Source organism: Rana temporaria, chromosome 5 (genome assembly GCF_905171775.1).
Source record: "Rana temporaria chromosome 5, aRanTem1.1, whole genome shotgun sequence".
In the NCBI taxonomy this organism is placed as follows: Eukaryota; Metazoa; Chordata; class Amphibia; order Anura; family Ranidae; genus Rana; species Rana temporaria.
In genome coordinates, this window is record NC_053493.1 from 418,235,919 (window position 1) to 418,249,806 (window position 13,888).

At 44.6% G+C, this 13,888-nt stretch overlaps 1 protein-coding gene across 1 annotated transcript; it reads left to right on the forward strand.

Annotated features, from left to right (window-relative positions):
- Positions 1-8,223: 8,223 nt before the first annotated feature.
- LOC120941666 (E3 ubiquitin/ISG15 ligase TRIM25-like) lies at positions 8,224-10,637 on the forward strand. Its single transcript, XM_040355203.1, has one exon. The coding sequence runs from the start codon at positions 8,267-8,269 to the stop codon at positions 9,854-9,856; it is 1,590 nt and encodes a 529-aa protein (XP_040211137.1). The 5' UTR covers positions 8,224-8,266; the 3' UTR covers positions 9,857-10,637.
- The last annotated feature ends 3,251 nt before the right edge of the window (positions 10,638-13,888 follow it).

The following is a 13,888-nucleotide window of genomic DNA, read 5'->3' on the forward strand; positions in this document are numbered from 1 at the left end:
AGGTGACAATGTGCAAAGTGGAAATGCAGGTGACAATGTGCAAAGTGGAAATGCAGGTGACAATGTGCAAAGTGGAAATGCAAGTGATAATGTGCAAAGTGGAAATGCAAGTGACAATGTGCAAAGGGGAAATGCAAGTGACAATGTGCAAAGTGGAAATGCAGGTGACAATGTGCAAAGTGGAAATGCAAGTGACAATGTGCAAAGGGGAAATGCAGGTGACAATGTGCAAAGTGGAAATGCAAGTGATAATGTGCAAAGGGGAAATGCAAGTGACAATGTGCAAAGTGGAAATGCAGGTGACAATGTGCAAAGTGGAAATGCAGGTGACAATGTGCAAAGTGGAAATGCAGGTGACAATGTGCAAAGTGGAAATGCAGGTGACAATGTGCAAAGTAAAATGCAAGTGATAATGTGCAAAGTAAAATGCAAGTGATAATGTGCAAAGTGGAAATGCAAGTGATAATGTGCAAAGTGGAAATGCAAGTGACAATGTGCAAAGTGGAAATGCAAGTGACAATGTGCAAAGTGGAAATGCAAGTGACAATGTGCAAAGTGGAAATGCAAGTGACAATGTGCAAAGTGGAAATGCAAGTGACAAGAATGTGCAGCGCAAGCATGGTGGCAAAAAGAAAGTGCAGAGCAGTAGTAAAGGTGACAGCAAGGTTGTGAAGAAAATAACCATTGAGCTGAAGAAGGAAATTATAGAAAAGCATGACCGTGGTATTCGTGTGACTGATCTGGCCTCGGAGTACAAGATGGCAAAGTCAACAATCTCGTCTATTCTGAAAAACAAAGCCGCCATCAAAGGAGCTGATGTTGCAAAAGGAGTAACAATGTTAACCAAGCAGAGGACGCAAGTGCTTGAAGAGGTGGAAAAACTTTTGCTTGTGTGGTTGAATGAGAAACAGCTGGCAGGTGATAGCGTTAGTGAAGCTATGATCTGTGAGAAAGCCAGGAAATTGCACAGTGATTTACTGCAAAGAAGCCCCTCTACAAGTGCATCAAGTGACGAATTTAAAGCCAGTAGGGGGTGGTTTGAAAAATTCCGCAGGAGAAGTGGCATCCACAGTGTGATTAGACATGGTGAGGCTTCCAGTTCTGACAAGGCCGCAGCAGAAGCCTACAAGTTAGACTTTGCGGAATTCATGAAGACAGAAGGATACGTCCCTCAACAAGTGTTCAACTGTGATGAAACAGGGCTCTTCTGGAAAAAAAATGCCGAACAGAACCTATATCATGCAGGAGGAAAAGGCACTACCAGGGCACAAGCCCATGAAGGACAGATTGACCCTTTTGCTGTGTGCCAACGCAAGCGCAGGTCTGAAAATTAAACCACTACTGGTGTACCATTCTCAGACCCCTCGTGCATTTAGGGAACAAAATGTGAACAAGGCCAGACTGCCCGTCATGTGGAGAGCCAATGCCAAAGCTTGGGTCACAATGCAATTGTTTATGGAATGGCTGCACGAGGTGTTTTCACCCACCGTCAGAAAATATCTTTCTGATAACCAGCTGCCTGAAAGGTGCCTTCTTCTGATGGACAATGCCCCGGCACACCCTCCAGCCTTGGTGGATGATATGGATGCTGAGTATGACTTCATCAAGGTAAAGTTCCTCCCCCCCCAACACAACACCACTTCTGCAGCCCATGGACCAGCAAGTCATCTGCAACTTCAAGAAGCTGTACACAAAGGCGCTCTTCACTAGGTGTTTTAATGTCACTGAAGAGACGTCCTTGACTTTGAAAGACTTCTGGAAGAAACATTTCAATGTTGTCCACTGCATTAACCTCATTGACAAAGCCTGGGAAGAGGTCACCCCCCGAACCCTAAATTCAGCCTGGAGGAAACTGTGGCCAGAATGTGTCGCTGAACGTGAACATGACTTTGAAGGGCCTGATGCAGAGGTAGTGGAGGAAATTGTGTCCATGGGCAAGAGTATGGGTCTGGACGTTGATGGTGCTGATGTGGAAGAGCTTGTTGAGGAACATAGGGAGGAGCGGACCACGGAAGAACTTTCTGAACTCCACAGTGAGCAGCAGAAGGCACTTCTTGAGGAGCATTCCACTGAGGAAGAGGAAGAAAGGGAGGAGGTTAGCAGTGATGCCATAAAATCCATTATGCAAAAATGGAATGACTGCCATGATTTTTTTGAAAAGCACCACCCCAACATAACTGTCGTGAACAGAGTGTTACATCTCATGAATGATAATGTGGTCTCTCATTTCCGGAGGGTTGTGCAGTGCAGGAAGAGACAAGTGACATTGGACAGATTTTTCAGCAAAACTGAGCCTGCAGCTAGGAGACAAAGGAGAGAGGAAGCCCCTGAAGGAGATCCCCCTGATGTCCTTATGGAGGGGGACTCTCCCTCCAAACAATAACTGCCTCCCACCTGCCTTCCTCCATGCCAGAAGTCATCTCAAGCAAGGTTAGTGTCCTCTCTTTATACATTACTATACTGTACTAATGTGTATTGTCATTTTTTCCATATTTTTGTGCTTCAAAAACCCCCAAAAAAAGGTCAGCACGGATTAACCGGATTTACATTGAACCCTATGGGAAAATGTGCCTCGGTTCGCGACCAATTCGGTTCGTGAACCGAGGTATTACTGTACTCTCATTACATAGAAATCACATGATTTACAATAAATGGAAACTTCCATAGATATTCTGCCTAGAAAACTACACTGCTAATATGAAACTCGTGTTTCATTTCCCATCCACACTGTTATACAAGCTGTACACTCACTACACAACATTGTAGCAAAGAGTCATTTCTTCAGTGTTGTCACATGAAAAGGTACAAAAAAATATTTACAGAAATGTGAGGGGTGTACTTACTTTTGTGAGATACTGTACATCCATATCTCCTCTTCGTTATATCAGGGAGCTGTCTTGTTCCGTCCCCAGGTCATGTGGGCTTGCGTGAGTGGGGTTTCCTTGGGTGGGCACTTGGCCACCATTGATAGTCTCCTTGCAGTGTGTGTATGCAGGGAGCTACGCCCGCTCTATATCACTGAGCTTGGAGACTATGCCATCTGCCCACTAAGTGGCTGGATCTGCCCTTTCCTGGCGGAAGTTGTGCTTCAGTCTGCTAGGCAGACTGGGTGACGGGGGCCACGTCACCAGGCACCGTCATCGACCACCAGTAACAAAGAGATGGCCCCTGCCCCCACCTATAACTGGCCTTCACAGCAAGGAGCACATGGAAGGGCAAACGCATAAAAGACAAAACCAGAGAAAAATTCCCAGCTCATTCCACCAACCAGTCTGCTTACCAACCAAACTAACCCGTTCATCAGTATGTGATAAAAACAGGGGTTTAGTTATCACACATTTGCAAATGCATGCGTAAACTGCAAGGCCTCTTCACTGCATCCTGTGTATCGCTGGCAGTCCTAACCCTTCTAAATTTATGAGGGTCTCCACAGTGGGAGCAAATGCATTCTAATGGATAGATAAGGAGCAGGTGGGCCTGGAGGTAGCCCAGTCCTTCTTAAAGGCACAGGGGCACATTGGACAACCAACCAACCCATTATGGGCACACGGGCGGCACCTCCCCTTTCCATCGCCTCTGCTACCCCCTATTCATTCGACCGGCCCTTTCAGGATGCCGGGCGCATGAATTTCAGTGGCGGTGGTGTTTTTTTAAGCACCTGATTAGAGCCAGAGGCTCTATAAGGCTTCAAAATAGGGTGGGCTCATAGCGCAGAGCATTGCGCCTCGGAGCCCACCCAGGTGTTATAGAAAAGCAAATGAATATTCACTTTTCTAACACTGAATCGCCTCTCCGCCTATCAGGAAGCGCGGGTCTGATGCCCATTTCCCGATTGGCTGAAAGGACAGGCGATCCTATTGGATGTCTAGGAGGAGGGAGATGAATGGTGGAAGCTGCCGTGATACACAGGAGGCGGAAGAAAGAAAGCTGCCGCTCGCCGCACCTGCTTCCTAGATGGGGTATATGCAGGGATTTGATGTCCCGACCGTCCTCCCGGGGTGGCTGGTTGCCGCCGACCAGAGTGGGGGGTGTTTGTTTGACGCCCCCCCAAAACAAAAAAAAAGCACATAAGCGCTGACATCCCCTTCTGTCTCTGCACAGACACGAGGAGAGATAGAGCTCATCTGCTCCTCCTCCTTCTGAGTCTGCCCTGCCCACACTCCCCGGGCATGTGTGGGCACTGGACAGGAAGTTTGAACCCAAAAAAGCATCAGACAGCCTGCCTGCGCCTCAGCCTTCATCCTGGTAAGCTCACCCTCTCTAGTCTCTCCTGCCTCCCAGTGTATAAAAAGGGGTGCTCTGTGGACTTTGTTAAAGGGGAGGGGTGCAGGTTTTGGTGAGCAGAGACCCTCTTTACACAATAGTCCACAGCATGCACCCTTAAATCAAGTTTCCCAGAACACCCCTTACATCAGATCTGATGTATATGGGGTCTGTGCGGACTCTGATGTATATGGGGTCTGTGCGGACTCTGATGTAAGGGGAGGCTATGTGTAGACTCTGATGTAAGGGGAGGCTCTGTGCAGACTCTGATGTAAGGGGAGGCTCTGTGCGGACCCTGATGTAAGGGGAGGCTCTGTGCGGACTCTGGTGTAAGGGGAGCCTCTGTGTGGACTCTGATGTAAGGGGGCCTCTGTGCAGACTCTGATGTAAGGGGGGCCTCTGTGTGGACTCTGATGTAAGGGAACCTCTGTGCAGACTCTGATGTAAGGGGGGCCTCTGTGCACACTCTGATGTAAGGGGGGCCTCTGTGCACACTCTGATGTAAGGGGGGCCTCTGTGCACACTCTGATGTAGGGGGGGCCTCTGTGCGGACTCTGATGTAAGGTGGGCCTCTGTGTGGACTCTGATGTAATGGGAGCCTCTGTGTGGACTCTGATGTAAGGGGGGCCTCTGTGTGGACTCTGATGTAAGTTGGGACCTCTGTGCAGACTCTGATGTAATGGGGGCCTCTGTGCGGACTCTGATGTAAGGGGGGCCTCTGTGCGGACTCTGATGTAAGGGGGCCTCTGTGCAGACTCTGATGTAAGGGGGGCCTCTGTGTGGACTCTGATGTAAGGGAACCTCTGTGCAGACTCTGATGTAAGGGGGGCCTCTGTGCACACTCTGATGTAAGGGGGGCCTCTGTGCACACTCTTGTGATCATGAATAATCTTAGACTGTTTTCCTCGATCCATCACTTTTCCACGCTCTATGGGCCACTTGACTGGACTTGCCCCCCAGGCCTAAGGCTGCCAGCCCTCCCCTGCCAATGAGTATTTGAGTCAGCTACTACAAATGGTCTATCAATGCTCACCATGCTGCCCCAATCCAAAAGCTCAAGCATCAGACAGACCAAAAAGGAGGCAACTGGAAGATTGTGTGAGGACGGGTACAACAGAGGGCATTTGACTTCCTAAAATGAAAGCTCAGAATGGCCCCAAGATTGGCCTTCGCAGACTTCTTCCTCCCCTTGCAGCTTAAGTCAGATGCCAGTACCCAGGCCTAGGGGCTGTGCCCTTGCAAGTCCAGGACTGTTGTGGGAAAGTGTTTTCACTTACGCCAGTCACAGCTTGCACACCACTGAGGGAAACTTTGTGAGTTACAGGTCATTCTAGCTGTTATCTCTGGTGTGGAAAATCCCCAAACACTATGCAGAATACCCAATAGAGTACAATTTGAGGTCTGTACTTATAATAACCCCTCGGTGCACCTACAGATCCCCAATCTGTTAGCCTTAGAGCATCAGTGGGTAGCCTGGCTGGTGAAGTTTAAGTTCTTCCTACACTATCACCCAGGGAAGGGCAACCAGGTAGCAGATGCCTTGTCATGATACTCTCTGGTCCAACCACAGCAAGATAGAGAAAAGCAAGCTGACCAGGAAGGGGTTCCAGATTTAACCCTTGGTGGTGTCAAGTATCTGGTTGGAGGTTGACTTGATGGGTGGGCATCCCTTGTGGCAGAGAACCAAGGAACCCTGAAGGTGAGAACAGGAAGTACAAGGCCCAAAGAAGCACATGTGCCTTTTGGGTAGAAACTGCCAGGTCTTTTCCTCAGCACATGCTCACAGATCTTGGTCTAAGCCTATTTTTGCAGAGAGCACTATATATATATTTTTATTTGCATTAATTCTGTGGCTCTGGAGACGGGTTCCTTTTTATCTGGTATTTGAGCACTCGTCCAGCAGACCGAGAGGAGCTTGCAAGTTTAGACCAGGATCTGTTCCCAATACTGCCGACTGTCCATACTTCTTATAACACCCTGTAAGGGAATGCCTGTATGACCCTCTGTAATCAAGGGTCCCCGTTGGGAGGTGAGCGGCCATTTCTTCCATTGGTGGAGTTTTTTCCCCACAAAGTCACCTGCATGAGGCAAGCCATGTGCATGGGACTGTTCCAGTTGATCGAGCAAGTCTGCCAACACTGTGTGATCTGCTCAATGTCAAAAGAAGCGGACCCAGCCAGGACCTGGAACACACTGACTCTACTTGAAGTACCAGCTGTTGACTTCCTGACCCATCTGAAGATGAATATTCCCATAAATTGGTCATGGTGGACCATTCGATCAATTTTGCAGAAATCATGCCAACACACGACCACGATCCCACATCCCAACAAAGTTTTTCCAACTTCATCATTAAAACGACGTTGCCCACACACCATCGTTTTAAAAAAAAAACTCTAGCAAAGCGTGGTGACTTGCAACACGTACGACGGCACTCTAAAGGGGATATTCCATGCGGATGGCGCCACCCTTGGGGCTGCTTTAGCTGATTCCGTGTTAGTAAAAGACGATTCGCGCTTTTCTGTCTGTTACAGCGTGATGAATGTGCTTACTCCATTACGAACGCTAGTTTTCCCAGAACGAGAGCTCCCGTCTCATAACTTGATTCTGAGCATGCGCGGGTTTTTAACGTCGTTTTAGCCCACACACGATCATTTTTTACTACCCGAAAAACGACATAGTTTAAAACGTTGTTAAAAAATGCAGCATGCTCTAATTTTTTTTTTTTTTTTCGTTTTTCAGAACCCGAAAAACGATGTGAAGCCCACACACCATCGTTTTTAATGACATTTTTAAAAAAAGTTTTTTTCATGCCGAAAAATGATCGTGTGTACGCGGCATCAGTGTCTTCAGATGAAATTGCAGTAGTTCCTAAAAAGATCGATCTTGAGTTAAACAAGAGTCAGATCCTCCAGATGCCGACCTGCAACCTGGGCACATGGTTCTCACACAATGCAAGCAAGGGCACACACCAAAAAGCTGCAGGTGCCAAAATATTACAAAATATCATCAGAAAACAAAAAAAAAACATACACGTCAATGGTTATTCACTCAATGTGAAGAAGAAATATAAGTAAATGGCATATAAAAGTCACTATAGTTGTAAAAAACAGGACACACTTGCAGCTAAAAAATCTAAATCTAAAAAAGTTTTTGCTGCTATCTATTACACTGTTATGCCGCGTACACACGGTCAGAATTTCCGACAACAAATGTTCGATGGGAGCTTTTTGTTGGAATATCCGACCGTGTGTAGGCTCCATCGGAGCTGGTTCTCAAATTTTCCGAAAACAAAATCCGTTCTCGTAAATTCCGATCGTGTGTGGACAATCCGACGCACAAAATTCCACGTATGCTCTGAATCAAGTACGAGACGGAAGCGCTCGGTCTGATAAAACTAGCGTTCTTAATGGAGATAGCACATTCGTCACGCTGTAACGGCTGAAAAGCACGAGGCTGAAATGTGCGAATCGTCTCTCACCAAACTTCTACTAACACGACTGGTATTGAACTTCCCTTTAATAGTGCCGTCGTATGTCTTGAATGTAACTTGGCGTTCGGAATTTCCGAAACATTTGTGCGACCGTGTGTATGCAAGACAAGTTTGAGCCAACAACCGTCGGAAAAAAATCCAAGGTTTTGTTGTCGGAATTTCCGATCGTCTATACGCGGCATAAGAGAGATTTTTCCACTTCCTGTCCTGCTGACAACGGTTCTATTCTATTTATTCTCCTCTTGGGGAAGGATGGAAAATATGTAACAGGAACAAAAATAAAAACAGTTTACAGGGGTTCGGAGTTCTAGCTCTATTTCTTTAACAGAGCCCCGGAAAACATTTGTCTGGGCATATTCTTTAAGAATGACCTTTGTACGTACTTTATGGACAAACAGCAGATAAAAGCTGCAAGACCAGCACAGCCCCACCCTGTACATAGAACTATGATACGCCCTTCAGCTTTTCAGCTGAGAATTTCAGTTTCGTTTCTCTCTTCTGCTGTCAGCGATGGCGTCTTCTGATCTGAGACAGGAGCTAGACTGTTCCATCTGTCTGAGCATTTATACAGATCCTGTAAACCTGAGATGTGGACACAACTTCTGCCGGGTCTGTATTGATCGTGTGTTGGATACACAGGGGGGGTCTGGAGGTTATTCCTGTCCTGAGTGCAGAGAAGAGTTCCGGGATCGACCTGTACTGCAGAGGAACATAACACTACGTAACATAGTGGAGACTTTCCGATCTACTCAGCCAGATAAGAAGGAGACTGGAATCTTCTGTACTTACTGTATTCACTCTCCTGTACCGGCTGTTAAATCCTGTCTGATGTGTGAAGCTTCTCTATGTAATGATCACCTGAGAGTCCACAGCAAGTCACCAGAACATGTCCTAACTGATCCCACCACTTCCATGGAGAACAGAAAATGCTCCATCCATAAGAAGATCCTGGAGTATTACTGCACTGAGGACTCTGCCTGTATCTGTGTGTCCTGCAGTTTGGCCGGAGAACACCGGGGACACAAGGTGGAGACTTTGGATGAGGCCTCTGAGAATAAAAAACAGAAACTGAGAAAGGTTCTGCAGAAACTGATTGCTAAAAGAAAGAAGATTGAGAAAAGAGTCCGGAGTCTGCAGAAACGTAAGGGAAGAGTACAAGAAAGAGCAGCTGGTGAACGAGAGAGAGTCACTGCCCTGTTCATAGAGCTCAGGAGACATCTGGAGGACCTGGAGAAGAGAGTCCGGAGGAACATCTCCAGCCAGGAAGAGCGGATCTCCCTCTCATTGTCTGATTTGATTGATCAGCTGGAAATAAAGAAGGAGGATCTGTCCAGGAAGATGGAGGACATTGAGGAGCTGTGTAACATGACTGACCCACTGACTGTCCTACAGGAATCAGACACAGGGGACTTGTGTGATACTGAGGAGGGAGATAATGAGGACAGAGAGAGACATGATAGACTCCTCCATGATGGAGGGGATCTGGATGTGTCTGGAATCTCACACACATTACACACAGGGTTATCTGATATGATAAAAGAGGTAAATGTATTCTTCAATATACAGGAAGCTTCAGACATATTACTGGATGTGAATACAGCTCATAATAAGCTAAAGATATCAGATGACATGAAAACTGTATCCTTGTCAGATATATGGCAGAATCGTCCCGAAACACCGGAGAGATTTCAGGATTATAGTAATGTATTAAGCAGCAGGAGATTTTCCTCGGGGCGACATTACTGGGAAGTGGATGTCAGTAAATCAGAGTGGTGGTTTGTCGGGATGTGTTATCCCAGTATAGAGAGGAGAGGAAAGGAGTCAGTTATTGGAAATGATAAGAAGTCCTGGTGTTTGTACAGATATAATAATCAGTATTTCATAATACATGACAATAAAGAGATCAGAATATCTCCCAATCTTTCCAGAAACAGAGTCAGGATCTCTCTGAATTATGAGGCCGGGCAGATCTTCTTTTATGATCTGTGTGACCCGATCAGACACCTCCATACCATCACCACCACCTTCACTGAGCCCCTCCATGCTGGGTTAGGTGTGGAGGATGGTCATGTGACTATATCTGGGGGAGGGGGGCTGTGAGGAATTATAATACAGCAGGAAATCTGCCCAGAATCTGCTGACAATACAGAAATCTAAATCTCGTTCCCAACACCAAATTCTTGGCACTAACAGATCTCAGCATTGGGGAGTGTATGGTGATCACTTCCAGTACTCAGTAATATGAATGAGAGTTTTCTGGGGCTTATTTCATTTTCAGGGATTAGAACGAGGAAATAAAGATAAAGGGTTAAGTGTTAACTATTTGATTGAAATGTGTTAAAATGTATCCAAATCCAAACACAAAAATCTCATACAGTGTAGTTTATCAGTCCTTACATGTGGTGGCTGCATTTGTTTTCCTTTTAATGACTTTTTCCTTTTCATTACTTAATTATCACCTGGTAATCCTGCCAGGAACACACTCCCTGTCCTACGGTGACAACTCTCACTCTCTGCACTGTATCTATAGAGATGAAATGTTGTCACTCTAGGAAGAGTTAGGACTACTTAACATCTTCATGTCCTAAAACATGGGGGAGTTGTTCTGTAGTTCACAGGTGAACAGAGGCACTCCTGGTATTGATCACAGCATATGAGACAATGTGAAAGGAGTGTGTCCTCCCCATGGGGCGCTGACCACCAGCAGATACAAATGTAACGACCACTGACCGCACTTCCCTATGATGTGTGTTATGGATTGTTTTAGCTCTGTCATATTTCCTGTATACTTTTATACCGGTTCTGTAAGGCTTCTTTCACACTGAGGCGCTTCACAGGCGCTATAGCGCTAAAAATAACGCCTGTAAAGCGCTTCTCCTGTCACTCCAATGTGAAAGCCAGAGTGCTTTCACACTGGAGCGATCCGCTTGCGGAATATTAAAAAAAGTCCTGCAAGCAGCATCTTGGAGGCGCTGTAGGAGGGGTGTATACATCGCTCATAGAGCGCCCCTGCCCATTGCAAAGATGTGCTGCAAAGTGCAACGGCGCTTTTAACTCTAGCAGGGGTTAAAAGCTCCCCGCTAGCGCCTGAACAGCGCCGCTAAAACGACAGTAAAGCGATGCGAAAAGCCTGTTTAACTAATTTTTCTGAATATTCGTAAATTCTAAATATGAAAATCCCGAAATTTTGGAAATTCAAAAATCTGGAAAAATTCAAAAGAACGAAAATATGAAAAACAAAAAGAAAAATAAGAACAAAAATTTAAAAATCTGAAAAAATAACTAACTAATAATAACTTGACTATTACTAACGAATAAATTATAGGTATTGGAATTTCCTTTCAAATTTGGCTGTTAGTGAACGTAACGAATACGAATTTATCCGAAGTTACAAATTATCCGAAATAACGAATGGCGCATCTAAAACGAATGGAACGTAACAAATTAATAAAAAAAAATAGCAATAATAATAACAAAAACTTTCTTATTAATATTAATTCATTCCGTTCCATTTGTTTAAATGCGGCATTCGTTATTTCGGATAATTCATAACTTCGGATGAATTCGTATTCGTTACGCTGACTAACGCCCTGTGCACACGATCGGTTCATCCGATGAAAACGGTCTGATGGATTTTTTCATCAGATATCCGATGAAGCCGACTTTCATCAGTCTTGCCTACACACCATCAGTTAAAAAAAACGATCGTGTCAGAACGCGGTGACGTAAAACACAACGACGTGCCGAGAAAAATGAAGTTCAATGCTTCCGAGCATGCGTCGACTTGATTCTGAGAATGCGTGAATTTTTAACCAATGGATTTCCCCACAGACGATCAATTTTTTTCTATCGATTTTTTAACCATCGGATAATTTTAAAACAGATTATACGTTTTTTCACAGATGGGAAAAAAAACTGATGGGGCCCACACACGATCGGTTCGTCTGATGAAAACGTTCCATCAGACCGATCGTGTGTACGCGGCATAACAGTTAAATTTGAAAGGAAATTCCAATACCTATAATTGAATAGTTAGTTAGTTATTTAGTTATTAGTTAGAATTTTCGTTCTTTCGAATTTTTGTACTTTCTCTCTTATTATCGTATTTTTTCATTTCTGAGTTTTCTAATTTATGAATTTCCAAATTTCCGGATTTTTGAATTTTACGAATTTTGATCATAATGAATGACCCGAAAAACATTTGATAAGAAAACGAACACATTTTCCGGCAGTGCACATGTCTAGCTGATAGATGTGTGTGCAGGGAGGAGCTTCCACATGTCAGGAAATGTACCAACTGTCAGTAAGAAGAAGCAGGAAAAATATCTGATGAGGATAAAAATGACACCTTACAGGAGCCATGGTGATGGGTCATTATCTGATTTATTTTGATTTTAGAAGCTTTTTCTATTTCTTCTCTTTATAGTGTATTATACATCCCATATCATATAAAGAATATGGCAGTAAATCTCGGTGACGGTCCATCTATCTGTATACATTTATTAATAAATAATTCAGAAGAGATTTTTTGTAATGTGATGTTTGATTCTCTGTGACAATTGATGGCTGTGAAGATCAGGAGGTGATGATCGGGGAGATAAAAAGGTCCATGCTTCTGTAGGGCGGGGGTATTGAACCACTTGAAGACCAGGCCTTTTTTCTGACATTTGTTGCTTACAAGTTAAAATCTGTATTTTTAGCTAGAAAATTACTTAGAACCCCCTACACATTATGGGGCAGATCCACAAAGGTATTACGCCGGCGTATCTCTTGATACGCCGCGTAATTTCAAATTTTGCGCGTCGTATCTTTGTTTTGTATCCACAAAACAAGATACAACGTCATCTCGGCTAGATCCGACAGGCGTACGTCTTAGTACGCCGTCGGATCTAAGCTGCAATTTTTCAGCGGCCGCAAGGTGGTGTTTGCATCGAATTCCGCGTCGATTATGCAAATTAGCTAGTTACGGCGATCCACGAACGTGCGTCCGGCCGGCGCATTTTTTGACGTCGTTTGCGTTCGGCTTTTTCCGGCGTATAGTTAAAGCTGCTGTTATGAGGCGTACTCAATGTTAAGTATGGCCGTCGTTCCCGCGTAGAATTTTGAAATTTTTACGTCGTTTGCGTAAGTCGTTCGCGAATAGGGATTTGCGTAGAATGACGTCACCGTCGGAAGCATTGGCTTGTTCCGGGTTAATTTCGAGCATGCGCACTGGGATACCCCCACGGACGGCGCATGCGCAGTTAAAAAAAAACGTTGTTTACGTCGGGTCACAACGTATTTACATAAAACACGTCCCCATTACATCCATTTGAATTTCGTGCCCTTACGGCGCCAAAGATACACTACGCCGCCGTAACTTACGGCGCAAATTCTTTGTGGATTAAAAAAAAAATAATAATTTACGGCGGCGTAGTGTATCTTAGATACGCTATGCCCGGCGCATAAATGCGCCGCTGTACGAGGATCTGCCCCTATATATATATATATATATATATATATATATATATATAGGGGCAGATCCTATATATATATATATGTATCTTTAGCAGAGACCCTAGAGAATAAAATGGCGGTTGTTGCAATATTTTTTGTCATACAGTATTTGCACAGCGGTCTTTCATTTTTTGGAAAAATTACACTTCAATGAATTGAAAAAAAACAAAAAAACAGTAAAGTTAGCCCAATTTTTTTCTATAATGTGAAAGATGATGTTACGCCGAGTAAATAGATACCTAACATGTCACGCTTTCAAATTGCGCACACTTGTGCAATGGCGACAAGCTGTGGAACTTAAATATCTCCATAGGTGACGCTTTGAAAGTTTTGAACGGTTACCTGTTTATAGTTACAGAGAAGGTCTAGTGCTAAAATTATTGCTCTCGCTCTAACGATACGGCGATACCTCACATGTGTGGTTTGAATGCCGTTTACATTCGTGGGCGCAACTTCTGTGTGCGTTGGCTTTGGCACGCAGGGCTGGGGAGCTTTAAAAAAAGTATTTGTTTTTCTTTTTTTTACAATGTCCCTTTAATTTTTATATTTTTATCACATTTATTGCCGTCACAAGGAATGTAAACATCCCTGGTGACAGTAATATTCAGTGACAGGTCCTCTTTATGGAGGGATCTA